We start from the raw sequence: 27457 nt of genomic DNA, 5'->3' as shown, positions 1-27457 counted from the left end.
GCCCTCGCCTCTAGTTCCGCACGTCAGGGGTAAAGGCGGGGTTCTTTGCCCGCGCGGGAGAAGGGTCGCCACCCCAGCGAGCGGCGTTTGGGTTCAGCGAGCTAGGATGGGGTGGGGATAGGCCCGGAGTCTCACGAGAGCCGGGACGGGGATGAGAAACGCAGGCGCCGGAAGGGAACTGGGGGGCCGCTGTCAGTGTAGCACCGCGGCTGGGCCGGCGGCGCGAGCGGCCAGAGCTGGGCAGCGGTCCCCTGTTCGGCCTCCGCTGGCGGCCTCGTGGGACGGGGAAGCTGAGGCCGGGGAGCGGGCAGGGGGACCCCAGGCCACAGGGCTGCGCAGGCCCTTCGGCGACACCCGGTAACAACCAGGCCGTGTAAGAGGCGTTGCCTGCTCACTACCCCCCAGAACAGGGACCGGGAGCCGCCAGCCCTCCGAGCCTGGCCCCGACAGCACGTTCCCGGCAGCGCGTGTGCGGGGCCTCCGGGGAGGTGCAGACAGGAAGCCGACGAGGCGTTTCGGGATAGTGGTGACGGCCGCGAAGGCGACCGAGTGGCCATAGAACGGGGCCCCGGAGCGGAGAGCGACAGGGGCGAGGCGACCAAGTGCGGACGCCCAGGGGCGCAGGGGCGTCAGGTAAAGGCTGGTTTTTAGGAGAAACACACCCCAAGCAGTGGCTGCGACATTTGAAGTTCGAATTTGTGTGAGATTCACATTTCACTGGCTGTCCCGATTTTTATTTTCCAAAGACGGCAAGCCTTCCGTGGGGGGCCACTTGGATGGGGTCCTGAGGGAAGGCCTCTCTGGGGCGGTGGCATCTGAGCTGAAACCTGGCTGCGGAGATCGGGGGTCAGAGAGGCCAGCCCAGCGTGCCACCGGCACGAGGGACGGCGAGAAGGCCGTGGGGCCAGCGCTGCGTGAGCCACGGGGTGGGCCGGCGCTGCGGGCAGGGGGTTGGGCACTTTACCCGAAGGGCAAAGGGGCGCAGGGGTCGTCTGTCGCGGGAGTGACGGGGTCTGGCTCCAGCGGCTGGAGGGTCACTGCGCTGGCGTGAGAAATGGGGGGGTGGGGGGAGAAAGCAGAGACCTGTGGGGGCCGACTGCCGCCCCGGCCCTGAGGGTGCAGCTGCACTGAGGGCGGGGTGCCAGCCGGGGTCCCAGATGGCGTCAGGGGCGCACGACATTAACCGGGGCGCAATGCCTGTGAAAAATAAAGGAGTGACAGCGAACTCCCAACTATTAGCATGTGAATCCGAAAAACAAAAACAAACGTAAGCAGAAACCAGAACAGGGACAGAACCATAGGCATGGGGATAATATACTTAAAAAATAAAAAATAAAAAAGAGTAAAGGGGGGAATGTAGCGGAGCCGGCGGAGGAGCCTCAGGCCGCCATGCAGGTCTGACCCCTGGGCAAGGGAAGTGGGTGGACCCCGAAGACACGGATGGGGCGACCTCCCTGATAACCCGGGACAAAGAGAAGGGGACAGCGGATGGCGGCAGGTGGAAGCCCTCCGAGACCCCTGTTCCCCACCCGCTGAGTGGGGGCTGAGTCCTGGGTGTGACCTAGCACTTTGGAGAGTGTGACCAAGAACCTTCCAGGCAGCGGTGTGGCCTGCCGGGCAGTCTGTGATGCTGGGTGCAGCGTGCCGCCACCGGCCTGGTTCTGGGACTGTCCACCGTGCAGAGGCACAGAAAGGGTGGCAGCTGAGCTGAGTGGGAGGGAATGAGGCAGAGGGCTGCGTGCAGGGGCCTGGAGTCTGCCCTGGGTGAGAGGACAGCAGGCAGGTCACAGAAAGTAGGCGTGTCGGAGCCTGAACGCGGGGGAGGGCCAGCCCACAGTCACTGCTGCAGACCGGGGCCTGCGCCCCCTCCTTGGCGCTGGGCGCCTGGGTCCAGCCCCCTCCCAGGGGCAGGACTAGGCAGGCGCGGCGGGAGGAGCCTTCGGCAGCTGCCCACCCCCGTGGCCCCTGCCCTGGGAGGAAGCGCCCAAGAGTAAACACAGCCTTAGGGTCCCGCCCAGCCCAGCGGGGGTCTGTCACATTCCACACCGACGGGACTCCAGACAGCGCCCCTGGGGCCACTGGCTTCGATCAGGATGGGCGAGCTTCACCCCTGCAGGACTTGCGAGTGGGCGATTCTCACCTCTGCGCTCCTCCTCCTGGGCTGCCCGGGACTCCCCGGTGTCCCGCAGGTGGGTGAACGCCAGGAGCCCTGGGAACCAGGGCTTTCTGGGTGCTGAAGCGGCTCTCTGGGGGGTGATCTTTCAGCGTCTGGGTTTGCACTGGGCGGAGGGCTCTGAGCCCGGGGCTGCAGGACATGATGGAGTGAGCTCGCCGGAGCGGGCGCCGGCTTCTCAGGACCTTGCGCTGCCCTGGTGGAGGGCAGACCGTGCCTCTGGGTCCTCTGACCTCTGGGCTCCTTCCTCCCCTAGCCCTGCCGTTTGCCCCTGACCCCCGCCCTGGTGGTTCTCCCCCTCTCTCAGCCGTCTTTCTCTCCCGCGGGGACTTTTTCAGGCTCCGGAGCCCAACGCGGTGATGCCCTCCGTGGGCTCTGATGCTGCCTTAAAAGGTACTTGTCCTCACGTTCCTGGGGTCCTGGCCAGGGCAGCTTCTCGGGGCCTGCGGGGCGTCGCACCGCGGAGTCCAGGGCTGGGGTTTTTGGTGGCTCTGCAGGGAGGGGGTCAGAGCCACCGCCATGCTCTGCGAGTGAACTTGTGACTTCCTGCAACACCGATAAAAGCTGGTCTGGGTGTTCTGGACAGAGCTGGGGTCTGACCTCGGTTCTGCTCAGTGTCAGGGGAGCAGTCACTGATGGGCTGGTCCCTTCCGCTCCTGGCCGTGGCTGAGCTGGCTCCCGCTGGTTCCTGGCCACTGACATGAACATTTATCCCTCTGGGAGAACAGGCTGGGCGCTGGGTCCAGTTCCTGCCGAAGCCTCTCCCCTGCACCCAAGGGCTAGTCTGTCAGCCCCTCCAGGGTGCCGGCTCCTTTCAGAGGAGGACCACTGGGGACTTGGATCGAAAGGCGGTGGGGGTCAGAGGCAGGGTGGGCTCGTGGTCAGGAGGAGAGCTTGGGGGTGTCCCTCTTGTAACTGACTTCCCACTTCTCTGTGGTCTGGGTGAGATGCTCACTGGCCAAGGCCTGGGGCTGTGGTGGGGGTGGGGTAGGAGTGTGGGGCCACTGTTGGGCAGCACCAGGGCTTTACTTGCCATCTTGGGGTGACTGTTCTCCAGTGTATGCCCAGTGCCGGGTTCTGGTGAAGGACATAGAAGCTACATATTTCCACCTATGCCCCGAAATGTGCTGTCAATAATGGCCTTGAGGAGCCATCCTCCTGAGACCCAGCAGCTTCTCTCCTGTTAGCTGGCCAGCGCCATCAGTTCTAAGTCACCTCGATAAGTGACGTGTGACAGCTGGGCATGTCTCAACCCTCTGAGTGCATTGACCCCTGAGGGGTTGGGAGGCCCTGGATGGCTTGAATCTGTCTGAGGGTATCTAGGGCACTGAGAGGCCAGCTCAGGAGGGCCGGGGGAGGGGACAGGGCATGTCACCGTGTCCCCAGGAGGTATGTGTCCTCCCATTCGAGAAAGCTGGGATCAGGCCCACCAGCTCCCTAAGCGGTAAGTGGCAAAGACAGGCCCCCACCATTGTGTCTCCAGGCCCAGGAGCACAGGGTGACAGAGAGCCCTGGCTGTGAGGACCGTGAGGGCCAAGGGGAGGGCTGACCAGGTGGCTAAAGCCACAGTGCACCTGCTTTCTAGAACCTTCGATCTCAGCCCTGACTTCCTCCCTTGCCAGGCCGTCCTTCCTCTCGCCCGCGCGGACACACCCCGGAGGGCAGCGTCCTGCACCTGGAGGTGCTGGTAGCCGTGGGCCCCGACGTCCACCAGGCTCACCAGGAGGACACAGAGCGCTACGTCCTCACCAACCTCAACATGGTGAGCGCCTGCTGGGCGGCCCTGGCGCGGGGAGTGGGGCACCTCTGGACCCGCCACCAGCCCGTCCTCGGTCCTTAGGAGCCTCTGGACACTATGGTCTGTCCTGCAGGCAGGGCTCGTGGCTTCTCTGGTAGTTTGAACTCAGGGTAAATCTGAGGCTGGGCCACACTTAGGGCTGAGGGCCGTGGGGAGGGGAGAGGGGCGTCTGTGTGTTCCTTCCCTCTCCCCTTCTCACCGGGGGTGGTGAGGGAGGCCCAGGAAGCCCTCTCTGCTCCCTAGTGCACCCTGCAGTCTCTTGCTACTTGGGTCCCTTTGCGGGAGGCAAGGTGGCCCCCATATCTGCCCCAGATCCACGGGACCCTCGTCCAGTGCTGTCTGGCGACTGGTGGAGCTGCCCCCACTGGCCCCTCTCAGTCCCCTTCTGGGCTTCCCCAGCTTTGCCAGTCTCCCCCACCTGGCTTCCAGGGGACACGTGGGGCAGGAGACACAGGGGCAGCAGAGAGACAGGTGTCCCCTTCCATCTGCGGGACTCGGCACCAGGGCCCCGGCAGCAAGAGGATCCGCATGTGAAACGCACACAGAAGTGGCCGTGCTCTGGGCTGCCAGGAAGCTCGGGTGACAACGTCAGGAGGTCAAAGCCATGAGGTCACCTGCGCCAGCCACAGTGCGATGCAGCTGGACACAATCAGAAGGGTCCACACAACGCACACACTCCCAGCTGAAAGAAATTCTGGCCAAAGGGCTCTTAGGAGCATCTCGGGAATTAATCTCAGCTGCTGACTGACCCTCTGGCCCCGCGCCTGGGGCCTGGGCTGCTGCAGAGGGCAGGGGAGGGGAGGCGAGGGGAGGGGGCTGGCTGGTGCTGCCCCCTGTCAGCTGGCCCTGGGTGTGGACAGCCCCCTGCAGGGCGGGGGGCCTCAGCAGCACTGGGTCCCAGCCTCAGGCACGCCCAGCAGTCGCAGAGCCCCTCCCTGTCCCCTGGGTCTCGGGGCCACAGCCCCAGGGGAGCCCCCAGCAGGCCTGGTTTCTGCCGACAGGCCCTGGAGTGACAAGCGTTTCGTCTAGGTGACTCTAAAGCTCGTGTTCTCAGGCACGCGCTGAAATCTGGTCACCGAGCCCTTGCTGCCCTGGGTCACGCACCGTGTTTTACGAGGACCGAGGACAGCTGGGTGGCAGATGCCAGATGGGCTCCTGCCCAGACGGTGGGGTTGTGGCGATGACCACCGTCATCGTGGGGCCCCCACCGCGTGCTGGGCCTGCCAGCAACCACGGAGGCTTTGTCTCCATTTGACAGATGAGGAGACTGAGGCTGCGAGGGTAGCGAACAGGGTCCTGAGCACACGGCCGCGGCCGGCGGTAGCCGCGACCCCCCTGGGCTGCCGGGCCTTGTTTAGAGGACACGTTGGCGCAAGCCACCACCGTACAAGTCAACCGTGATCAGCATCCCAACGGACGCATGCAGAGAGCGGGGCGCCTGGGCGCCCTTCCCCCGGGGGTGCCCGGAAACAGCTCTCGGAGTCGGGGCGTCACGCCACCTCACGGACACGGACAGGCGGAGCCACAGAAGTGGGGAGAGGGGAGCAAGGGCAGGCAGAGTCGGCTGTGAGAGGGGCAGGGTTCGCACAGAATGTTCTAGACTCTTGACAGTTGTCCCCACCCTGTTATTTCGGGGTTTCTTTCCTTCGCGTTGTTCTTCGTGAGCCTGAGTGAGAGGTGGGCCCCAGCATGTCTATCTCCCAGTCTGAGGACCAGCCTTCTGGGGGCTCCCACCTCCACCACACCAGGCCCGCTCCCCAAAGTCAGCAGCTGCTGGGGGCCGGCTACTCCCTCCCACCGTCGCCTCTCCCGTCTGTCCCCCCGCAGGGGTCGGAGCTGCTGAGGGACCCGTCCCTGGGGGCTCAGTTCCGCGTGCACCTGGTGAGGATGATCATCCTGACCCAACCTGAGGTGGGTGCCGGGCCGGCAGCCTGGGGTCCCTGGAGCACCCACTCCTGTCCTCTTAACCTCTCCCTGCTGTGCCGCAGAGCTGCAGGGTGGTGGCGGGGCTTCCAGCCGGCACGCGGCCTCATCGGTCACGAGGGGCAGTGACGGGGCCAGTGGGGAACAGAGATGCCCCTGCAGCGGCGCCCTGGTGGCGTGGGTCCCGTAAATGTGGGCTCTGTCACCGGCCCCAGGATGCACCGAACATCACGGCCAACATCACCTCTTCGCTGCGGAGCGTCTGTGAGTGGGGCAGGACGGTCAACCCCCAGGACGATGCGGACCCTGGGCACGCCGACCTGGTCCTCTACATCACCAGGTAGCCGAGCTTGCCCGTGGCCATGGGGCCCCCTTGGCCGTCCTGCTCTCTGCACAGGTGGCCGGACAGCAGGCAGGCAGCTCAGGTGTCTCCTCTCTCTCCCCGAGGTTTGACCTGGAGTTGCCCGATGGTAACCGGCAGGTCCGGGGGGTCACGCAGCTGGGGGGCGCCTGCTCTGCCTCGTGGAGCTGCATCATCACTGAAGACACCGGCTTCGACCTGGGCATCACTATCGCCCATGAGGTTGGACACAGGTATGTGGCCCCACAAGCCGTCGCCAAGCTCAGGCCAAGGAGCCGACCTGGGCCCTCAGGAGCGGAGGTTGGGGCTGGCAGTGGCCCTGGGTCGCTGGAAGGAGCCAGTGCCCTTAACCCCCCCCCCCAGGGAGTGTGTGTGCAGGGGCGGGGGGGGGCGGTGTCAGCAGCAAGGGCTAAAAAATCTGACACCTGATTACTAAGTAAAGGAAACTTTAAAAAAGCGAGCGGAATAAGCCTAGCCATGAGAAAATAAGGGTGTGGGAAACGCAGGGAGAGAAGCACTGAGCTGTCAAAATCTCCCCCAGGCCCACCACTTGGTCTTCCCTTTACACACACACGGTCTTTGTGTTTGCAAAGCTGGGGCCACGCCGTGTGTTGGTCCGTGCCTGCTGCTCCGCACGACAGTATGTTTCTCCCAAGTCTTTAAAAAAATTGTTTTCTGTATGCGCCACAATTTGCTTAGTTAGTCCCCTGTTTGGACATTTAGGTTATTTCCAAATTGTTCTTGTTACAAACATGATGCATCTTCTGGGCAAACGTCCGCTTCTGTCTGTTACCATGTACCTACGGTGGTGGGTTCTTTCGATTTCCAGTCTCTTACTGGTGCCGTAACACCCCCTTGCTGCACAACTCAAACAGTGTGGAGACTCCTGAAGGAAAAAGGGGTCTGTTCTCTCCCCCCGCCAGCCTCCTCCGGCCCCTCCGAGTGCGTTCCGGGCGCTCCGGCCCCGCCCGCCCCGCGTCTGCACTCGGCTGCCCCCCCCTTCCTCCTCTCTCTGTTCGGAGGGAAACTGGGAGTGGGCAGGACAGTCGAGTCCGCCTTCTTCTCGGACATGTCACTTAACCGCACTACACAATGAGCCCGTGAGCTGGACAGAGCCCGTCCCCAGATCACCGGCGTGACCTCGGGCGGGCACCGCAGGGTCCTGGAGCCGCGTCCGCCCCAGACTCACAACCCGGCGGGTTAGTTCGCCCTGCACGTTTCTAAAGCCCCCCGACATTTATCAGCCAGAAAACAGCAGGAGCCGCCGCGCCCGCCCAGCTGGGGCGGGACACTGAGGCCGGGCGGCCGTGGGGGTGGCCGATGGCAGGGCGCGGGCGGCCGTAGGCTGCACTCAGCGCCGCCCGCGCCCCGCAGCTTCGGCTTGGAGCACGACGGCGCCCCGGGCAGCGACTGCGCACCCAGCGGCCACGTGATGGGTGCCCCCGGCGCCGCGCCCGCCCGAGGGGGCCTCGCGTGGTCGGCCTGCAGCCGCCGGCAGCTGCGGCACCTGCTCAGGTAGCCGCGTCCCTCCGCCCTCCGCGGCCTCCACACCCGCGTCCTGCCCACCCGGCCACCCTTCGATTCCGCGCCACCCCGCCATCCCTGGGCACACACACCGCTCCCTCCGGCCCGGCCGACCCCCGCCCCAGCCCCGCCAGGCTCCCTCCGCCGCCCGTCCCTCTTCCCCGGGGCCCCTCCGCTGCGCTCCGCCCCAGCCCCGTCTCCATCGTCAGTGGGGGGCGCAGGCCGAGAATTCCCACCCGGAGCCTGAGCCGAGGCCTCATCACAGCGCAGGACGGGCACACTGCGTGTGGGACCCGCCGGGGCCGCGGTCGGGGCCAGCCGGGCGGCCTCCGCAGGCCCAGCCGGGTCTCTACTACGGCGCCGACGAGCAGTGCCGAATGGCCTTTGGCCCCGGGGCGACCGCCTGCAGCTTCACCAGGGAGAACCTCGTGAGTCCCGGCTCCAGGCGGGGCCCAGCCACCCCGCCCTCCTGGGAGGCTCCTTCTGCCCACAGTTGACAGCCCTCTGCCCAGTGCAGGTCCCACCATCCGCTGTGGGCGCCCCTGGGCCCGCCTGACACTTGCCTCTCAAAATTCTTAACTTTTGAAGGAGGGATCCACATTTTCGTTTGACTGGGCCCCACCAATTATGTGGAGCTGGCGGCCCTGGCATGGCCCAGCCCATGGACATTCACCCTCAGTAGGCAGGTACCAAAGGCCTCTAACCCAGTGGGAGCTGGAGGGCTTTCCGGAGGAGGTGGCCTCCCAGCTGAGCCCTGCAGCAGGAGCGAGCTGGCAGGTGAGGGGCGGTGAAGGGTGCCAGGCGCCCCAGAACAGGCTTCCTCCCAGGGCTGTACCTTTGCCCCGCTGGGCCCCTTCCTCTGTACAAAATACTAAAAACTATGTCTTAATGTTTTTACAAGACATACAAGCTCTAATGTGTGTTAGTATAAATATGGGTGTATTACTATTACAAACTAGAACACTTCCCTCGATCTAAAAGTTGATTTTTTTCTTCTGATTTTGGAAGAAATGGAACCATTTTCATGGGTCCCTAAAAGGCTGTGGGCCCCTGTCCCTGGTCCTGATGATCAGGTCAGCCCTGCTCGCCCTCCGGCCCCCGGGGCCTGCATGGCAGGGTGGCCGTGCCCCTGAGCCCGGCGGCCTGGAGGGGCAGCGAGGGCTGGGCACTAGCCTAACAGGCCCCGGTGGCCCTGTGCTGGCCGCCTGTCCCTCCTCAGGACGCGTGCCGGGCGCTGTCCTGCCACACAGACGCCATGGACCAGAGCAGCTGCTCCCGCCTCCACATTCCTCTCCTGGACGGGACGGAGTGTGGCCCGGACAAGGTCAGAGCAGTGAGGGTGGGAGCGTGTGCACATGTGTGTGCGTGCGTGCTCGGGCAGGAGCCTGCAGCCTGGCAGCTCTCGTTCCCGGGGCGGGGGCGGGGGTCACGTGAGCCACAGCAGAGGGCCCAGCGCTCTCCGCAGTCACCTGGCCGGGAGCCGCGAGCAGCAGGTGCCTCACGTGCCCTGTGGCTGCGACCTCCGGAGGGGGTGCCCTGTGTTGGGGGGTCCTGGGTGCGGGCACCCTGTGGGTGCCGGGTGACCTGGCTGCCGCCCTTTGCAGTGGTGCTCCAAGGGCCGCTGCCGCTCCCTGGCGGAGCTGAGCCCCGTGGAGGCCGTGCACGGGCACTGGTCAGCCTGGGGCGCCCCCAGCCCGTGCTCCCGCTCCTGTGGGGGCGGCGTGGTCACCAGGACGAGGCAGTGCAACAACCCCAGGTACTGGGGGCGGAGTCGGGGCGGGGCTGTGGCTCCACCCCCTGGTTGGGGGTCCCTGGGTCACCTCTCACCCCGTGTGTCTCATGGGCATTTTCAGACCTGCCTTCGGGGGGCGCGCGTGCGCCGGCGCTGACCTCCAGGCGGAGATGTGCAGCACGCAGGTGGGCCTGCTTCTGGGCGCGGCGCCGGGGCCCTGCGGGGCCGAAGGACCGGGGCAGCCGGGGTTTCTGGGTCAGGGCAGGAATTTGGAGGGAAAAAGGGGCACTACTAGGATCTGCGCTGGGACCACAGTGTGCACACAGGACGGCCCTGCGCCCAAGAGCAAGGCCCCTGGCGGGTAACCCCCCTGCCCCCCCTCCATCCCCAGCCACGCAGCGCAGCCCTGCAGAGCCACCGGTGATCCTTATAGTTGTAAACTCAGGTGAAATTTATGTGGCGTAAAACCAACGTGCAATTTAAAGTGCAATTGGGCGGCAGGGAGCACGTTCACAACACGGTGCAGCCAGCACTCTGTGTAGTTCCCAAGCATCTCCATGGCCCAGAGCCACACCCGGGACCACCCGTGGTCAGTCCCCACGCCCTGCCCCTGGGGCCCCGGAGCGCCAGCCTCTCTGTGTCCATGGCCCGCCTGTCCGGGACATTTCCTGCACATGGAATCACACAGACCTGCTTGGCGTCTGGCTCTTTCCCCCTGCGATTCCTCCTCGCCATAGCGGGTGTGGGCACCTCGTGCATTTTTGTGGCCAAGTTCTGTTCCGTTTCAGGGAGGGGCCGCAGCTGGGTCACGCAGTCACCCTGTGATGCACACGTGGGTCTCCCCACCCCGTGGCTGTGTGAGGAGGAGAGCCGTGAACCTCCACGCACGGGGACTTGTTCGAGTCCTGTCCTTACTTCTCTGCACAGACACCTAAGAGCGGAGTTGCGGGTCACACAGTGGGTCTCTGTGTCACTCTCTGAGGAACCTCCAAACCACCCCCACAAGCCATGTGTGGGGTGCAGGGTCCTGATTCCTCCGTGTGCTCGTGGGCACGCACTGTCTGTGGTTCTGGTCACAGTGGGTGTGAGGCAGGGGGCTGATTCCTCTCACCTGGAGAGTTTGCACGTGCTGAGGCCTTTCGGCCCCTCCACCTCCAGGCAGACACAGGAGGCCTGGGGGGGCCGCGTAGCCCAGGTCGCTGTCCCTGCCGAGCGGTCCAGTCTGATCCTTCCCTCTCAGAGGGCCCCTGCCCGCCCGCCTTGGCGCTGAGGCTCTGGGGGCGGCAGCGCCCTTTGCGGGGACTCTGGCGGCCCAGGCGTGGAGAAGTAGAAGCCCCGCCCTCCACAGCCCAGGCCCGGGTTGGGGAGCAGTGCTGCTTGCTGGCCTTCCTCCATGCTGCTGGGGCTCCAAGTTCTCCTGGAATTCTCCCAGCAGCAGAGAGACTCTTGTCACCCCTACTTTACAGGGCAGGCAACTGGGGTGCAGCCAGGAACCAGGCTCAAACCCTCACGGTGGCCCCCTCCCAACGAGGGTGCCTTGCTGTCTGCCAGTGACAGATGCCCCCGCCCCAGGCCCCCTGCCCACGCCCATGCTCTGCCTCTTGGCCAGGCCTGTGGGAAGACCCAGCTGGAGTTCATGTCTGAGCAGTGCGCCCGGACGGACGGGGAGCCTCTGCACCTGGCCCCAGGCAACGCCTCCTTCTACAGTTGGGGCCCGGCCGTGCGCCACAGCCAAGGTGGGGCCTGGGGCTGCAGCGGGCGAGGCTGGGTGCGCTGGCAGCCCCCCCACCGGGTCCTGCTTTGCAGGGTCCTCGCCCTCCCTACCCCCTGCCACGCCTGCGTCAGGGTTCCTTGTCCCTCTGCCTCCCCAGGGGACACTCTGTGCAGACACATGTGCTGGGCCATTGGCGAGAGCTTCATCGTGAGGCGTGGGGACAGCTTCGTGGATGGGACCCGGTGTTTGCCAAGTGGCCCCCAGGAGGACGGCACCCTCAACCTGTGCGTGAGGGGCCACTGCAGGGTAGGTGCAAGGCGGCAGTGGGTGCCTTTCCAGCCCCTGTGGCCCCAGGCCCGTCGCATCAAAGCCAAGATGCAGAGGGACCCCCGGGTGAGATCTGCGGGTGCCTGGGAGGGGGGCAGTGCTGGGACGCAGCAGGGCTTCAGAGCCGTGCTGTGACCTGGAGCAAGTCACCGAGGCGTGCTCCCTGCGGGGACAGCAGATGCTCCAGAAGTGGGCCCTGGCTGTCGTGTGGGTCTGGGAGCTCAGCCTGTGGGCGTCGGCCGCCCGGTCTCACCTGCCCCTCCCCCTGCACAGACGTTCGGCTGTGACGGGAAGATGGACTCCCAGCAGGTGCCAGATGCGTGCCAGGTGTGTGGCGGGGACAACAGCACCTGCAGCCCGCAGAGCGGCTCCTTCACGGCTGGGACAGCCAGAGGTAGGCCTGGCCCCCAGCCCCCGGAGGCCGCCAGCGGCCTGGGGTACGGGTGGGGTGGGGGTCCCCACGTTGCTCAGCCCTGAGGCCTCCTGGCAGGCCGCAGCCCCTGCCCTGCACCGAGCTGGGGTGCCTCAGGAGTGGCTGTGATGCAGGCAAAGTGCAGACACTGGGCAGTCGGCTGCAGGCCAGCATCTCCTCTCCTGCTCAGGGAATCCCAGCAGGAGGGATGTTGTGCCTGCCAAATCTTTGACCTTGACCTCTTTGTTAAAAAGGTCAGGTCGTGGGCAAAGTCAGAGCTTAGAGGATCAATGGAGCACTTGCGTCCCGCCTCCCTCTGGCAGGCTCCAGGGTGCAAAAGCCTTGGGTCTGGTACCGCCCCTCACCAGGCCTGCGCCGGCGCAGGTGGCCCTGCTGGCTGGCCTTGACTGCCCCTGTGACAGGGGACTCACTGCCGTCTGAGGCAGCCCCATCACAGTGCGAGCTTCCGGCACGGAAGCCCTTTGCCTCCCGCTGAACTCACCTCCCTGGACTGGGACGCTGACGACGAGAGCGCCGCCCCCTGCCTCCTCCCAGAGTACGTCACCTTCCTGATGCTGACCCCCAACCTGACCCGCGTGCACATCGCCAACCGCAGGCCCCTCTTCACACACCTGGGTGAGTTGCCCAGAGAACGCCCACGGGCTTAGCCCCAGCTCGAGGGCCGAGGGCGCCGTCCTCAAGATGCCCTCCCTTCCGATGCCACCCTCAAGTTCGGAGTTTCCCCAAACCGCTGTCCGATGGGACGGCTACTAGGGGCGCTCCCAGAGCTCGCGGTCACGGCGGACAACAGGGGAAGGACCTTAGTGGGGCACAGCCAGCCCCGGGAGCGGCGCTGAGGGCGGCGGGGAGGGTCCCGTGTTCAGCGCCGAGGCAGCGCCAGCCCCAGCAGCTCCCCGGAGCCCGGGGCCCCGTGTCTATTTGGGCTTCATTATGTAGGTGTGATTGGTTGGTTGATTGACTGCTCACCCGGATAATCTCAGTCTCCAGGTTAGCAGCTGCCCCAAACCCACCAGATCACGTGTTTGGTCTTTGTGGTGTGGCCAGATGCTGCCTTGAACAGAGACACTCCTACTGGCTGCCCAGGTTCTTCCCGGCTGCTGAGGACAAAGGCCAGACCCGTCTCTGGGCAAGGCCAGCTTCTTGACTACTTAGTGCCACTATGGGGCAGAGGACACCCATGCCTGACCTTTGACTCCAGAGTGGGGGCGTTGCCTGGAGTCTTTGAGCCCCAAACCTGCCTGCAGAGCTCGTGCGAGTGAGCTCAGTGACGGGCGCAGGCCACGGTGCCCCCCAGGTCCTGAAAGACACAGTCGCTGCCGTGAGAAGCCTTCTGGTGCCAGACTGCTGTGTGTGTCGGGGGGTGGGCCTTGCGGACCCTGCAACTGAGACCCAGGATGGCCTGCTCCTGGGGAGGCTGGGGCCCAGAGAGGACGGTCTGGTGTGGCCGTGAAGGTTGCAGCTCCTCGGCCCATTCCTTAAACCAGGGCCCCCGCTGAAAAGGGCGGGCCCCCACCTCCCATGCTGACGGCCTCGCTGCCCCCACAGCGGTGAGGATCCGAGGGCGCTATGTCGTGGCTGGGAACTCCAGCATCTCCCCCAGCACCACCTACCCCTCGCTCCTGGAGGACAGCCACCTGGAGTACAGAGTGACCCTCACTGAGGATCGGCTGCCCTCCCTGGAGGAGATCCACATCCGGGGACCCACCCAGGAGGACATGGAGGTCCAGGTGACCAGGCAGGCCCCTCCTGGGGTTCCCCGTCCATCCGTTCCCTCACCCACTTGCTCAGTCACTCGGCGGTCACTTGGGGGGAGACTGCAAGTCCCTGGGAATCTGGGGGTGGGGGCGCAGAGGGCTTCCCCAGGAGGGGCAGTGGAGCTGGGGTCTGAGATGTGTAAACGCTCAGGCCAGCCAGTGCCTGAGGGGGGTCTTGGGGGAAAATTCGACCCCAGGAGGGGCAATTATGACGGAAGGATGAAGGATAAAGAGCCCGGGCCGCGGGCTCAGGTGGGCTAGGGTCCGCGTCCTGGCTCTGCAGGACCGTGGGCGGGGCTTAACCTTTGAGCACACCTGTGTCGTCAAGTCGTGGAGGCTGTTGTTTTCTTTAACGAGCGTCCGTGAAGCGTGTGCGGAGCGCGTGGTGCCCCACAGGTGCGCCATGAAAAGTGGCCGCTGCTGCAGAGTGCGTGCTGACGGGGGTCTCGGGCGTGCCCAGAGGGCTGGGGACGCCCTGTCCTCCGGGTGGGAGGGTGAGGCCCCGAAGTGCAGGGACAAAGGGGCTGGAGCGGGAACGGTCCCTCCCTGGCTGCGGACACGGGGTTGCCCCGGCTCCTCCTCTGTGGCCCTGGTCCGGGCGCCCCTGCGTCCAAAGGCAGCCCTGCTCCCTGCCCCCAGGGCTCCTTCCTGGTCTGCTGACCCCGCTCACCGGGGAGCCTGCTGGACCCGGGACAGGTGCTGCCCTGCACCTACCGGGCGCTTCAGGGCCGCCTGTCCCCAGAGCCTGGTGTGCCGTCACCTCAGTGACTGCTCGCTGAGCAAAAGGACATAGGCCTGGAGGAGCGAAAAGCCCAAGGCTTCGGGGCGGTGACCCCAGGAGCCCGCCGGACCTGCCCCGAGCCCGGTGCCCCCGCCCCCACCCGTGCAGGTGTACAGGCGCTACGGCGAGGAGTACGGGGACCTCACCCGCCCAGACGTCTCCTTCACCTACTTCCGGCAGGAGCCGCGGCAGGCCTGGGCGTGGGCGTGGGCGGCCGTGCGGGGGCCGTGCTCGGTGAGCTGTGGGGCAGGTGAGGCCCGGGGCACGGCCGGCCCGGAGCTCCGTCTGCCCCCTGCATGGAAGCGGCCACGCCTCCCTCTTCCTCCCCAGGCCTGCGGTGGGTGACCTACCGCTGCTGGGACCAGGCCGGGAGCCGGTGGGCGGAGGCTGCCCAGTGCAGAGGGCGCCAGCCGCCCGCAGCCTGGCGAGAACCCTGCGGCCCGGGGCCCTGCCCTCCGCAGTGAGTGCCGTCCGCAGCTGGGGGGCCGGTGAGGGGCAGGGGGCTGCGGCCGGGGGGGGCCGGCCTGGCGGCGGGGCTGGCTTGGCGTTTGCCGGTGAGAACACTGAGACAGGGTAGACACTGGGGACAGTGGGCCACACCTGAAGTACTTTGTCCGCGGGCAGCACGCCCTCGAGCTCAGGTGGCCACTGTCACATGGACACGGCCCCCTCCCGGAAGGGTGGCAGGGAGACGCAGGGAGATCATGACGGAGGTCATGGCTGTCACCGCCCGGGCAGGTGTGCTGATAGGGGCGTTACGTTAGGAACAAGGCTGTCCCCTTGGGAGGCTGGGCAGGGGCAGCCACCCCCTTCGCTTTTATACAGGTACCCTCAGACCCAGGTGCCACCTGGGGCCCCGGAGAGCGGGCGGACTGGGCTGGCTGTCCCTGTGCAACGTCCGGGCTCCTGAAGGGAGGCGGGGCCCAGCCCCAACCAGGAAAGCGAGTCGGCTGGACAGACCCCCCTGCCTCCCGCCCCGTTCCCCCTGAGCCCATTCTCTGTCCCTGTCCTCCTCAGCTGGGCGGCTGGAGACTTCGGCCCGTGCAGTGCGCCCTGCGGGGGAGGCCTGCGGGAGCGGGCGGTGCGCTGCGTGGAGGCCCGGGGCCGCCGCCTGAGGACGCTGCCCCCGGCCAGGTGCGGAGCGCTGGGCCCAAAGCCGGCGGCGGTGCGGGCCTGTAACTCCCAGCCCTGCCCCCCGAGGTGAGCGTGGAGCGGTTGGGGGCAGGCTCTCCCCGCCAGGGCCTGTCCCCGCACTGAGCCCTGCCCCTGCCCAGGGACCCCTTTCCCCAAGGCCTCCGGCCGGCGCCACCACCTGGGGGACAGGTGGTGTTACCCAGAGTCACCAGGGCCAGCCTCAGAGTCACCTGCTGTCCAGGAGGCCCTGGGCCGGCCGCTCCTCCCTCTGAGCTTCTGAGTCCCTGCTCAGGCGGGGCTGTGGGACCCAGTGAGCCTGCGAATGAAAGCCGTAGATGTCACTTTGTCATTACCGCCATCATTTCTATGGGGCCTCTCGGCCCCGCGGTGTCTCAGCCGACAGTGGCTTCTCATTCTGATTTGCTGCCGGCTGGCCGGGTGACCAGGGCAAGTTCCCAGTTTCTTACCTGTGCCCTGGGCAGGGTTGGCCTCGGTCACTGATGGCCCACACGTGGCTCTGACTCCTTTGCCCCCTCGCGTCCACGGCAGATGGAGCGGTCGCCTGCCCGCCCCCGAGCACTGACCCTGCCTCAGAACCCACCTCCACACTGCGTTCCCGCAGCCTCTGCCCCTCGGGGTGGGCACACACGCAAAACGATTTCCCGCCCGTCCCGGCAGCCCAGTGGTACCTGACGCCTGCTCTTCAGCACCCGCTGGGTTTCGGGGGCCACCTGATGGTTGGGCTGGAGGGGCGGGCCGGTGCCCTGCACCCTGGGTTCCCAGTGCAGAGCCTGCAGGAGCCGCTCCGGCGCCGCAGCGAGAGGCCCCAGGCTTGCTTCTCTGCGGGCCCCTCTTCGGGTTCTTGGATACCGGGGGCTTGGGGGGGCAGGCTCTCCGCACCCCAGGGGTAGGCTGCACTGACACCCACTGGCGAACCTGTGCCTTCAGGCGGGAGCTGTCAGACGGGTGCCTGCCGGCCTGTGGAGCAGACCTGGCCGTGCAGAACGTGACGTGTGTGCCGGGGGCAGGGGGTCCACACGCCCTGGTGACCCCTGGGCCCTGCTCTCCGGGTGACGAGCTGGCTGCCCTTGAGCCCTGCACTGGGGTGACGTGTTCTCCGGGCTGGGGCCACGTGAGTCTCCTGGGCAAGGGATGGCTGGGGCTACTGGGTCCCAGTCTGGCTGAGAGAGTGGGGAGCCTCCCGGCCAGAGTGAGATGACCGCCCTCTGCAGAGCGGCCGTCTGCCGGGCCCTTGGTCCAGGACAAGCTTAGGAACGGAGCCCAGGGCCTACGGGGAAGCCCCTCCCGCCGCAGACCAGGCTCAGGGGTCCCAGATGCCGCTCTGTGCGGCCCGGTGCCAGCCGTGCAGAGAAGTGCGGCCGGGCTCCTGCCTGGTGCCCAGGGCTCAGGGCTGGGGGCTGCCCGCCCCGTCCCCTGCAGGTGCTGGGGGCTGCGGGCCTTGCCTGCCGCACAGCCAGCTCCTGAGCTCTCAGTCCCGCCCCACAGGGACCGTGCGTGCTGATGCAGAGGCCGGGGTGGGGGGGCGTGGGGGGGCATCCATTGGGGGCCAGAAGCAAGTCTCCCTGGAGAGGATCAGCAGGGAGGGGCAGCCTCTGGGCTGCTGGGGACCCCCTGTCTCCCCTGAAGAAATTGGGGAGGGGAGGGGTGGAGAGGCCTGAAGGCGGGACACCCAGACCCACAAGCCTGTGGCTTCCCCCTGCAGCTGGACTCCCAGCCTTGGGGGGCGGAGACCGCCTCCCCACCAGGCAGAGCGGCGCTCGGCGCTCAGGCTGCACACGTGTGGACGCCCCTGGCGGGGCCGTGCTCCGTCTCCTGCGGTAGAGGTGAGGTCCCTCAGGCCGGCCCCCGTGAGCCAGCTGTCACCTGCCTACGCCTTGCTAGGCCTAGAAGGCGCGTGGGTGCCTTACAGAAAACCCAGAGTGCGCGGGAACGTGACCTACTGCACACGGAGAGTGCAGACAGCCATGTAACGTGTTCAGTGACTGGCCAGGGACAGGAGAAGGACATGCAACCCAGTGATGCTGGCGCCCGAGGGCCTGTTTCTTAAGGTCCGGAGAAGCTGCGTGAGACGGGCCCCAAATTTAGCTCTGCGCTCCTGGGCGCCAACCAGAGCAGTGCGATTACCTTCAGGCGCACAGTGTCCTTTAAGCCCTCCCCGCTTGCTCGGGAAACTTCCACATGTCCAGAACGGAGACCAGAGGTTTCTTCTGAGGATACTCCTAACAGCGTGTTTATGATAAACACAGTGTAGGGTGTTCAAATGGCAATTTTTTAAATTGTATTTTATTGATCATGCTATTACAGTGGTCCTGATTTCCCCCCCCTTTCCTCCCCTCCACCCAGCACCCCCACTCCCTCAGGCAGTCCTCCCACCGTTGTTCATGCCCACGGGTCCTGCGGGTAAGGTCTTTGGTGGCAGATTGCTTATCTCCATTTCCTTTAGCTCTTTTTCTGGAGTTTTGATCTGTTCTCTCATTTGGGCCAGGTTTCTTTGTCTCCTCAATTTATCAGCTTCCCTGTGTGTGTTTCTGTGTATTGGGTAGAGCTGCTTTGACTCCCTGTCTTGGTCGTGTGACCTAATGTAGTGGGTGTCCTGTAGGGTCCAGGGGCACAGCCTCCCCTATCACCCAAGCTGGGTACTCGAGGTGCACCCTTCATGTGGGCTGAAGACACCCTCCTCTTGTAGCTGAGCCTTGGTTGCTGTTGGCAGGTCAGTGGGAGGGACTTACCCAGGCCAGTCAGCTGCAAGGACTGGCTGTGACCAGTGACCACCAACCTCCACCCTCAGTGGAGGATCAGCTGTGCTGGGTCAGGGCGCTGGTGCTCTGACGTGGTCTGTAGCTGTCCACTGGGTGTGCTGGCCCTGGGGTTTCCCAGGTAGTGCAGGCCAAGGTCAGCCCCCACCTGTGTTTTGCTGGCGGCCACCCTGCCTGAGCTGTAAAGCCATCTGAGAAGGCTGCTACTTGTGCTGGGCTTTGAGATTCTAGGCAAAGCCAGGCTGTGAATCTAGGCTGGCTGCTGCTAGTGCCGGGCCTGGGGCTCACTGAGGCCGGCTGTTGCTTGTGTGAGAGGATTTAGGAAGTTTTGCAGCCTGAGCCAAGACCAGCCACTCATATGGACAAACAGCTTGGTGGGCCCATTAGTTGGGTGGGGCAGAGTCTCTGGGGATCTCCAAGGCGGGTGAAACAGTGTCAGCCAGGTTGGTGGAGTCTCAGATATGGCACCAGTTTGTCGGCTCTGTTGGGGGAAGGTTTAGAAAAGGGACAATGGCCTCTGCTCGCCTTGATGTCAGACACTTTAGTTCCTCCCTGTGCACCACTGGGGCTTTACAAGCTGCTGCCCTGGTGCTGGAGCTCAGAGGGAGCGAGTCTGAGCAGGTGAGTCCGTGTGCGGGCTCTTTAAGAGGAACTGCTTGGGGCTCCTGAAGTTTCTTCCACCAACTCAATCCCCGCTGGTTTTTGCAGCCAGAAGTTGTGGGGACTTATCTTCCTGGCACTGGAACTCTGGGCTGGGGGGCCTGGTTGGGGCTGGGACTCCTCACTCCCGAGATCCCCCTCCCAAATCTTTATCCGCCACACGTGGGTGAGACCAGCCTGTTCTGCGTCTGCGCCCCCCCTGCCCGTCTGGATGGGTGTGGCTTCTTTAATTCCGTGGCTGGCAGACTTCCATTCAACTTGATTTCTGACGGTTCTGAGTGATGGTTGTTCTGTGTTTTAGTTGTAATTTGTTTTTAAAAATATTTTATTTACTTCTAGAGAGGACAAGAGGCAGAGAAATGTAGATTGGTTGCCTCTCACATGCCCCCAACAGGGACCCTGGTTCACAACCCAGGCACATGCCCTGACTACACTAGCCAGGGCTTAGTTGTAATTTTGATGTGGTCATACGAAGAGGTGAGCCATGTCTGCCTATGACGGCATCTTGACTGGGAGTGCTACATAGCAATTCTTATAACACCTCTCAGTAAACTATAGCAGTTGAGCACCTACTATGTGCCAGGCTTTTTGTATATCCCCTTTAAAAATCTTTATGCATATCCCTGCAGATGAGGCACCAGTATATGGACAACCTTGAGGCTCAGAGAGGTTAGATCATTTATCCGAGGTCACACAGCTGATTATTGGCAGAGCCAAGACTCAACCCCTCTGCTGGAGCTCTTCAGAGATCAAGGCACCTGTGGCCCTGCCTGAGCCCTCCTCTCGGGGCATGCGGTCCCCCCTTTCCTCCTGCAGGCCGGATGGAGTTGCGTTTTGTGTGCATGGACTCTGCCCTTGGGACAGCCGTCCAGGAAGATCTGTGTGACCTGGCCAGCAAGCCGGAGGGCCGGCGGGAGGCCTGCCAGGCTGCCCTGTGCCCGGCTCGGTGAGTGGGGAAGAAGAGTGTATGGGGGGTGCGCAGCAGCCTGTATCCCCAGGGCAGGACGGAGCCTTACTCTGGGCTGGGGCCTCCTACAGAGCGCTGGCCTTTCCCCACCACGGGTGGGAGACCCGAGCCTTGGCACCATGCCCGGTGACCTGCGGAGGAGGGCAGGTGCCGCTGGCTGTGAGCTGCGTGCGGCTAGACCGTGGGCGGCTCACCCCCCTGCCTCACTCCAAGTGCTGGCCAGCACCCCCCCCGGCCCCCTGGGGGACTGCAGCCCCGAGCCCTGCCCCGCCAGGTGGGCCCCTTCCGGAGGACACAGGGGGTCAGGCGGTCCTGGGGGGGCTTCACGGGGCCACGTGTAAAGCAAACGGCACTGGATCCAGGATGCTGTGGGCTCACGTGGTTGATGGTTCAGTTTGTCATCACCGGCTCTTTACTGGGTACCGACTCTGCCGGCGCTGTCTGGCACGGGGGCTCACAGCAGGCATCCCTGCCTTCTTGGAGCAGACGCTGGGGCAAGGGGAGATGGACGATAAACAGGACAGACAGTGTGATGGGGGTGATTGGTGCTTGTGGCCAAGGCAGTGGGAGGTAGGCCCAGGGGCTGGTGGGGCTGGGACTCCCTCAGAAACAGACACCTTAGCAGGACCCCGGGGGCACCCCTGCCTTTTGGGCATGTCTGTTTCTCCCCTCATTTTCCCTTTCTGCCGCATGGCTCCCTCTGCATGGTCGTTGTCCACTGTGCCAAGCCCCTCGGTGGAGAGGTGAGGGTGACCCCCAGAGACAGAGCCTCCCCAGGCCCTTCCTGGTGTGGGGACGTGCAGGGAACCCCTGGCTTCTGGGCCTCCCTCATGCTGGTTTGCCGCAGGTGGCGGTACAAGCTGGCGGCCTGCAGCGTGAGCTGTGGGGGAGGGGTCGTGCGGAGGATCCTGTACTGTGCCCGGGCCCACGGGGAGGACAGGGACGAGGAGATCCTGCCGGACCCCCAGTGCCAGGGGCTGCCTCGCCCAGAGCAGCAGGAGGCCTGCCACCCGGAGCCCTGCCCGCCCAGGTCAGCAGCCCCAGACGTCCTGCAGGTGGCCTGGACTCCCGCTGTGTGCAGACGCCAGGCCAGGCGCCCGGGGGACTAGAGGACGCCCCTCACACGGGGCACAGTTCTTAGGACATGGGACCACCCGGCAGGCTGTGCCGGTGCCCGATGTCGCTGTGCAGAGAAGCGCTGGCGGCGCTGCTGTTTCTGCGGGGCCGCGGGCGCTTCACAGCAGAGCAGGGGCAGTGAGTGCAGCCCCGCAGCGGTCCCAGTGGGGGGCCGCAGGGCCACCAAAGCCGACACAGGACAGGATGGTGCTCGGCCGGGCCCCGCGGGAGGACCAGACAGACATTCACGGCCTTGTTCGCCGTTCTCCTGGGGCGGCCTCATTGTACTTTTGCGCTTTTAATAATGGAATGCTTTCCCGTATCGTCCATACACGTCCAGAAAAGAAGGCAGCAGACCCAGTGTCCTGCCACCAGGTTCAGTAGATGTTACCATAGCGCCATGAGTCCGTCCCACCTGGTTTTTAAAGAAGTACGTCTTGCAGATAAGACTGAATTTAAATTTTGACCCCTGGACCCATGTTCGATTTATTTGGGGTGCATTGCAAAGCCGGGAGCAAACTTGGTTTTCCCAGCTCGCTAACCAGCACTGTTTGTCGGCACTTCCCTGGGGTATTCTGTGTGTGTCGGGGTCCCTGCGGAGGCTTTCTAGCACATTCTGTTGGTCCCTCCTCCCCAATTCCCATCCCCGTATCGAGTTGTCTTCAGCTGGCAGCTTCAGGACCCACTCACCGTCCCGACCAGTGTCTGTGGGTTTCGCTGCTCGGGACCAACGTCCGCTGACTTTGTGCCTGTTCATTCTCCACGTCACGTTTAGAGGTGATCTGGGATTTGTGGGAATGTCACGCACACGTGAGGTCTGGCTCCTGCTTGGCTGTCGCCATAGCCACTCTGGCCCTGTCTGGCCGCCTAGATGTTCTGGAACATTCCAGGGATGCCTGGCTCGGGGCTCTCCCTTTACCCAGGCTCAGGTCCACATACCCAGCAGGAGGTGGGGGCCCTCCCTTGGCACACGCACCCCCCCACGCCTCTGGGTTCTGCTGAATTCTTCACAGTCTCTGCCGCCACTAACATTTATTTCTGTTTATTGAGTTTCTGTTCCTCCCATGGTGATGGGTTTTCAACCAGCGGCGATTCTGCCTCCCGGGGGACAGGTGGCCCTGTCTGAGGCATGTCAATCAGTTGTCATGACAGGGGTGGGGTACGCTCCTGGCACCTAGTGGACGGAGGCCGGGGTGCTGCTAAACATCCCGCACCGCACGCACGGGGCCCACGACACGGAGTTGCCGGCCCACTGGTGGAGAGACGCGCAGGCTCTGAGCGAGGCTCTGGGGCTGCCTCGCTGCCGTCTGCCCGGCGTCGGGAACAGTGCCAGGCCCGTGCGGAAGAGGCAGCAGCAGAGGGTCGCGAGGGCGGTGTGGGGTCGCGCGTTCAGTCTCCCCCTCTGAAACTGCTGGCTGCCACCCTGTGCTGAGCGATTGCAGGTGAACATGGACAGGACTGACCCGTGCTGAGATGCGTTCCCTCTTGCCGGGCGCTGTTCCTCGCCCGTGACTGGGACCAGCCAGTAGCTCCGCAGTTGTCAACAGGCTGTGTGATGACGGGGACGGAGGGGGGCACCTGGCTCAGGAAAGGGAGGTGTCCTTCCTGCAGAGTAGTGAGCCCTGGGACCACACAGGAGGGGTCAGGGCTGCCGTCTGGGTCCCCGCGGCCCTGGAACCTGTCCTGGCTGACCGCCTGCGGAGCCCGTGGGGCAGGGCCGTCCTGTGGGAGGCCCAGCCCCCCTCTGGGGTCTCCCTTTTCCTGCAGGTGGGAAGTCACGTCCCTCGGCCCGTGCTCAGCCAGCTGTGGCCTCGGCACGGCCACTCGCTCAGTGGCCTGTGTGCAGCTGGACGGAGGCCAAGACAGGGAGGTGGGCGGGGCGGCCTGCGCGGCCTTGGCGCGGCCCCGGGCCAGCATCCCCTGCCTGGTGGCTGACTGCGCTTACCAGTGGCACGTCAGTGCCTGGACGCAGGTAAGCGCCACGGGGGGCTGGGAGAGTCTGCTCAGGGTCCTCACCCACGGGACCCTGGGGAGCCTTGAGTCCTTGTGACCCCCTGAAAGGAGATGGAGAGGGGGCAGTCGGGGCACCCAGAGGTGGAAGACAGCAAGACGCAGAGATGTGGAGGGCAGCTGGACCTTAAGAAGCCCGAGGTCTGGAGGCAAGGGAAGGTGACGGGCAGATAACTGTTCCGCTCAGACAAGCAGGCGCCTCCCAGGCCCAGCACCTCGCCAGGCACCGGGAGAACAGAGACCCGCTCGTGGTGTAGGGGAGAGGCAAAGCAGACGGGCACCCCGCCTCGGTCAGAGGCCCGGGAGCACCGGGGCCGGGGGAGATGAGGGGCTGGATGGGCTGCAGGGACTGACAGGTGGTGAGGAGGCCATGCCACAGAGGCCTCGGGTGACAGAGAGGGACCTGAGCTTGCGCCCCTGCCCTGCCTCCCTGTGTGGCCCATGCAAGGGAACCTCTATGAGCCCCAGTCTCCCCACCTGCAGAATGGAGGCAGATAACTCCCTACAGCGCTGTGCAAAGATTGTACCAGATCATGCCTGCCCGTGGTCCCCTGCCCTTGTCACGCCCAGCAAGGGACAGACCAACTCCTTTCCCTCTTTCCTGGCAGTGCTCCGTCTCCTGTGGGGATGGCGTCCAGCGCCGGCGTGACACCTGCCTGGGACCCCGGGCCCAGGAGCCCGTGCCAGCTGGCTTCTGCCGGCACTTGCCCAAGCCAGCGACAGTTCGGGGCTGCTGGGCCGGGCCCTGCGCAGAGCAGGGGACTCCCAGCCCGGCGCCCCATGAGGAAGCCACTGCTCCAGGACAGAGCTCTGCTGGCCCTGCTGCTGCCTCCCCGGAGTGGCCCCAGCCCTGGGCCCGCCTCCGCTCCCCAGCTCCCCAGACTCAGGGGCTCCTGCCGGGGCCCCGGGAAGGCCCTGCGGAGGCCAGTATGTTCCTTCCTCCTTCCTGTCTGGGTGGCTGGCTGGCTGCAGGGGGGGTGACAGAGGCACCTGCAGCTGGGAGACCTGGGACGGGTTCCTTGTGGGGATGTGCAGGGGGCTGTCCTGGGGTCACAGTACGTGGGTCACTGGGATGTGGCAGCTGGGCTGAAGGGATGGGGTTCAGGGATAGGGCTCATGGCTGGTCCCCTTCCTCATGGGCCCAGGACAAGCTCACTTTTACTATCATCAGGGAAGGTAACCCAAAGGTTTCAGAGCCAGACCCCGTTCTGTGACCAAAGCCAGGCACCCCTCACACACGGCCTCCCTCGCTGGAGCCCGGGATGGTGACATCTGACCCCTCGCCCCCAGCCCTGACCTGAGCAGACCTCTGCCTGGGCCTGGGAGACCCTCAGCTCCCTGCACGGCAGCCCCTCCTCATGCCCTGCTGGGGGTGCCCACCTGGAGCTCTGCCCCTTGCACTGCGGTTCTCCGTCCAGGTCCCTGTGGCCGGCAGCTCCTGGAGCCAGCGGGAACCATTGACTTGCGAGGCTCCGGACAGGCTGACTGTGTGGTGGCCATCGGGCGGCCCCTGGGTGAGGTGGTGACCCTCCAGGTCCTCGAGAGCTCCCTCAACTGCAGTGCAGGTATGTCTGGGGCCACGCGAGCCCCTGCCAGGAGTTGGGAGGGCGGGACCTGAACTGTCTGCCCCCGGGACACGGTGCTGCTGAGCGAGTGGGGGTGAGGGTGGGTGAGGACCCTCACTGCGCTGCCACCGCCCAGGGGACATGCTGCTGCTGTGGGGCAGGCTCACCTGGAGGAAGACGTGCAGGAAGCTGACCGGCATGACTTTCGGTTCCAAAGCCAACACCCTGGCGGTGAGGCAGCGCCTGGGGCGGCCGGGAGGCGGAGTGGTACTGCGCTACTCCAGCCGGCCTGCCCCGGTGGCCACGCACAGAGGTACGGCGGAGCGTGGGGTCCCTCCCCAGGCTGGCTGGGCGGGGGCTGCTGCCAGCGGGCCGGGGGCAAGGCGGACAGGGTCCCGAGCCGACAGGGAGCGAGGACGCTGCACCTTCCCGGACACCCCCAGCACCCTCACCCCGCGGTGGCCAGTGTCCGTCTGCGGTGGGCAGCATGTCAGCACGAGGTCTTGAGATGTGTGTGCGCCCCTTCCTGTCTGGGACCCTTCAGCAAGCTGGGCAGAGGGGCACTCCGGCCACGTCCTCGCCCATCCCTCAGGCTGCCACGGCCCCACACCCGGGGGCTCACGTGTGAGCCGCTGTCCCCAGCCTATTCCCCCGCCCTGTCCCCTCGTCTCATCCCCTGCAGAGCAGGGCGTATGCACGCTTGCATGTGTGTGCGCACACACACCCCTGGTGCAGAGGATGGCACCCCAGGGACCCTGCTTGCCCTCTCCCAGCAGTTCAAGCTGACTGAAGGCGGCTTCCCCAGCCAGTCCCAGAGGTTTCTGGGTCCCCTCCCCAGCCTCACGTGAGAAGCGGGACACTAGGCGGCTCTTTCCTTCATGGAGATTGGACGCTGCCTCCCCTGCCCCTCAGTGTGTCGCTGCACCGCTGCCATTGCCCGCCTGCTCCTGGCTCCTCCCTTCCCAGCCGCGCCACACGCCGGTGCTTGCCTCCGGGGAGGGCAGGAGGTGCGGCGGGTGGCTTGGTGTTCAGCACTTGCGCATGTGTGACTTTGCCCCGTCCTGTTTGCTATTGTCACCTTCGCTGTAAAGAGGAAGGGACTGAAGCTCAGAGGGTTTAAAGCCTTTGCCTAGGGTCGGAGGTGGCAGAGGTGAGATTTAGGGGGGGCTTCCGCTGGGGAGTTCTGATCTTGACTGCAGCTCCATGTCGTCCCCTCCCTGCTGCCCGGCTGTGAGCAGCCCTGGCCCCCGTGTTCATGCCCAGGCCATGCCCCGCTCTTCCCTGCAGAATGCGACATGCAACTCTTTGGACCCCGGGGTGAAATTACGAGCCCGCCGATGAGTCCAGATGGGAGAAGCATGGGGGGCTGCCGCATCTTCATCGACGTGGGTCCGTGGGCCCGTATCGCCATCCACGCCCGGGCCACTGACGTAGGCGCGGGAGCTGCGGGGACTGGCGCCAGCTACGTCTTGGTGAGGGGGCCATGATGGCAACTGGAATGGGTGGACTTCCGCTCTGATGCTGGACAGCTGTCCCTGGGGACAGGGACTCGGGGAGCTGGGCTAGAGAAACCCTCCAGTTTACTGCAGACCAAAAACCTCAATATTAGGGAAAGAATGGGAGAAAGGAGCTTCCTCCACTTAGTCACACAAAAGTGAAATAGAAAAGACCGTTTCTGATGCAGACAGCCAGTTAACCCAGGACTGAAGTATAACTTTAGAGCCTGATACAACTTTGCTAGGAGAGGGGGCCAGCTCCGCCCCCACCCATGAGGTTTTGTGTGTTCTGGGAGAAGCGTCCTCTGCAAGGGATCAGCTCCTCAGGAGGAGGCAGCCTGGCTTCTGGAATCGGACAGACCTGGGCTCAGGTCCCAGCTCTGGCACCCCAGCTGTGTGTCCTTGGGGAAGTGGTAGGAGTTCTCTGAGCCTCGGTTTCCTGGGTAGGATAATAGTGTCCTCCTGATGGGGCTGTTGCGTGAGGATTAAGCGTGACCCGGAGTGCGTGATGCCTGGTATATCGAGGGCTCCGTGAATGCCAGCTAATTCTCCTCTGTGGCCGCCCTTCGCGGCTGCCCCTTTCCTCTCAGATCCGCGACGTCCACAGTCTGAAAATGACGACGTTCCGCGGGCCGCAAGCGCTCTACTGGGAGTCAGAGGGCAGCCAGGCTGAGATGGAGTTTAGCCAGGGCTTCCTGGAAACGCACGCCCGCCTGCGGGGCCAGTACTGGACACTCCGATCCAGAGCTCAGGAGCCCCCCAGCGCCCGGCCCTAGCTTCCTCTCCCGGCACATCCCTGGGCTGACCGCGGGGCGCCTCCCCCAGTTCTGGAAGGGGGAGGAGGGACCCAGACACTTACGAGCACCTGTTAGGTGCCTGGCCAGCTCCGGGGTGCTTTCCCATTGGAATCTTAAGTATCACCTTTGGCACCTTCTCCAACGTGCCCAGCGTCAGTGGGCGGGAGGGGGGCTCTCTGGAGAGGCAGCTCCAGCCCTTTGGGCGTCAATAAACAGAACGCGCGATCTGGGTGGCGTTTCCTTCACATACCGTGTCCACACCGGCTTGGAGACCCACTCCACGGCACGGCGCGGATCCCCTGGCCGCGGTCGAGCCCCAGGCCAGCTCCTGACCTCTCCTGGCCACTCCTCAGTGTCTCCTTCCTATCGGGGAGAGGCGTGGAGTCACGGTTGGGCGCTGAAGCGGGCGTACCTG

At 64.9% G+C, this 27457-nt stretch overlaps 1 protein-coding gene across 1 annotated transcript; it reads left to right on the top strand.

Annotated features, from left to right (window-relative positions):
- The first annotated feature begins 3541 nt into the window (after positions 1-3541).
- On the top strand, positions 3542-27267 carry ADAMTS13 (ADAM metallopeptidase with thrombospondin type 1 motif 13). The gene is given in 30 exon segments (XM_090275287.1): positions 3542-3617; positions 3796-3935; positions 5799-5882; positions 6110-6234; positions 6342-6488; positions 7630-7770; positions 8045-8207; positions 8999-9103; positions 9384-9535; positions 9633-9696; positions 11121-11247; positions 11383-11531; positions 11826-11946; positions 12520-12600; positions 13531-13712; positions 14629-14770; positions 14851-14980; positions 15538-15720; positions 16603-16786; positions 17378-17498; positions 19908-20037; positions 20130-20284; positions 20287-20332; positions 20906-21088; positions 22942-23146; positions 23793-24111; positions 24603-24749; positions 24886-25062; positions 26037-26221; positions 26836-27267. Coding segments are annotated over 30 exon segments (4350 nt in total). The 3' UTR covers positions 27022-27267.
- The last annotated feature ends 190 nt before the right edge of the window (positions 27268-27457 follow it).

This window comes from Furipterus horrens, unplaced genomic scaffold (assembly GCF_987537825.1).
Source record: "Furipterus horrens unplaced genomic scaffold, mFurHor1.1.pri manual_scaffold_4, whole genome shotgun sequence".
NCBI classification, from domain to species: domain Eukaryota; kingdom Metazoa; phylum Chordata; class Mammalia; order Chiroptera; family Furipteridae; genus Furipterus; species Furipterus horrens.
Note: the sequence above shows the minus strand (reverse complement) of the source record. Positions and strands in the feature narration are given on the sequence as shown.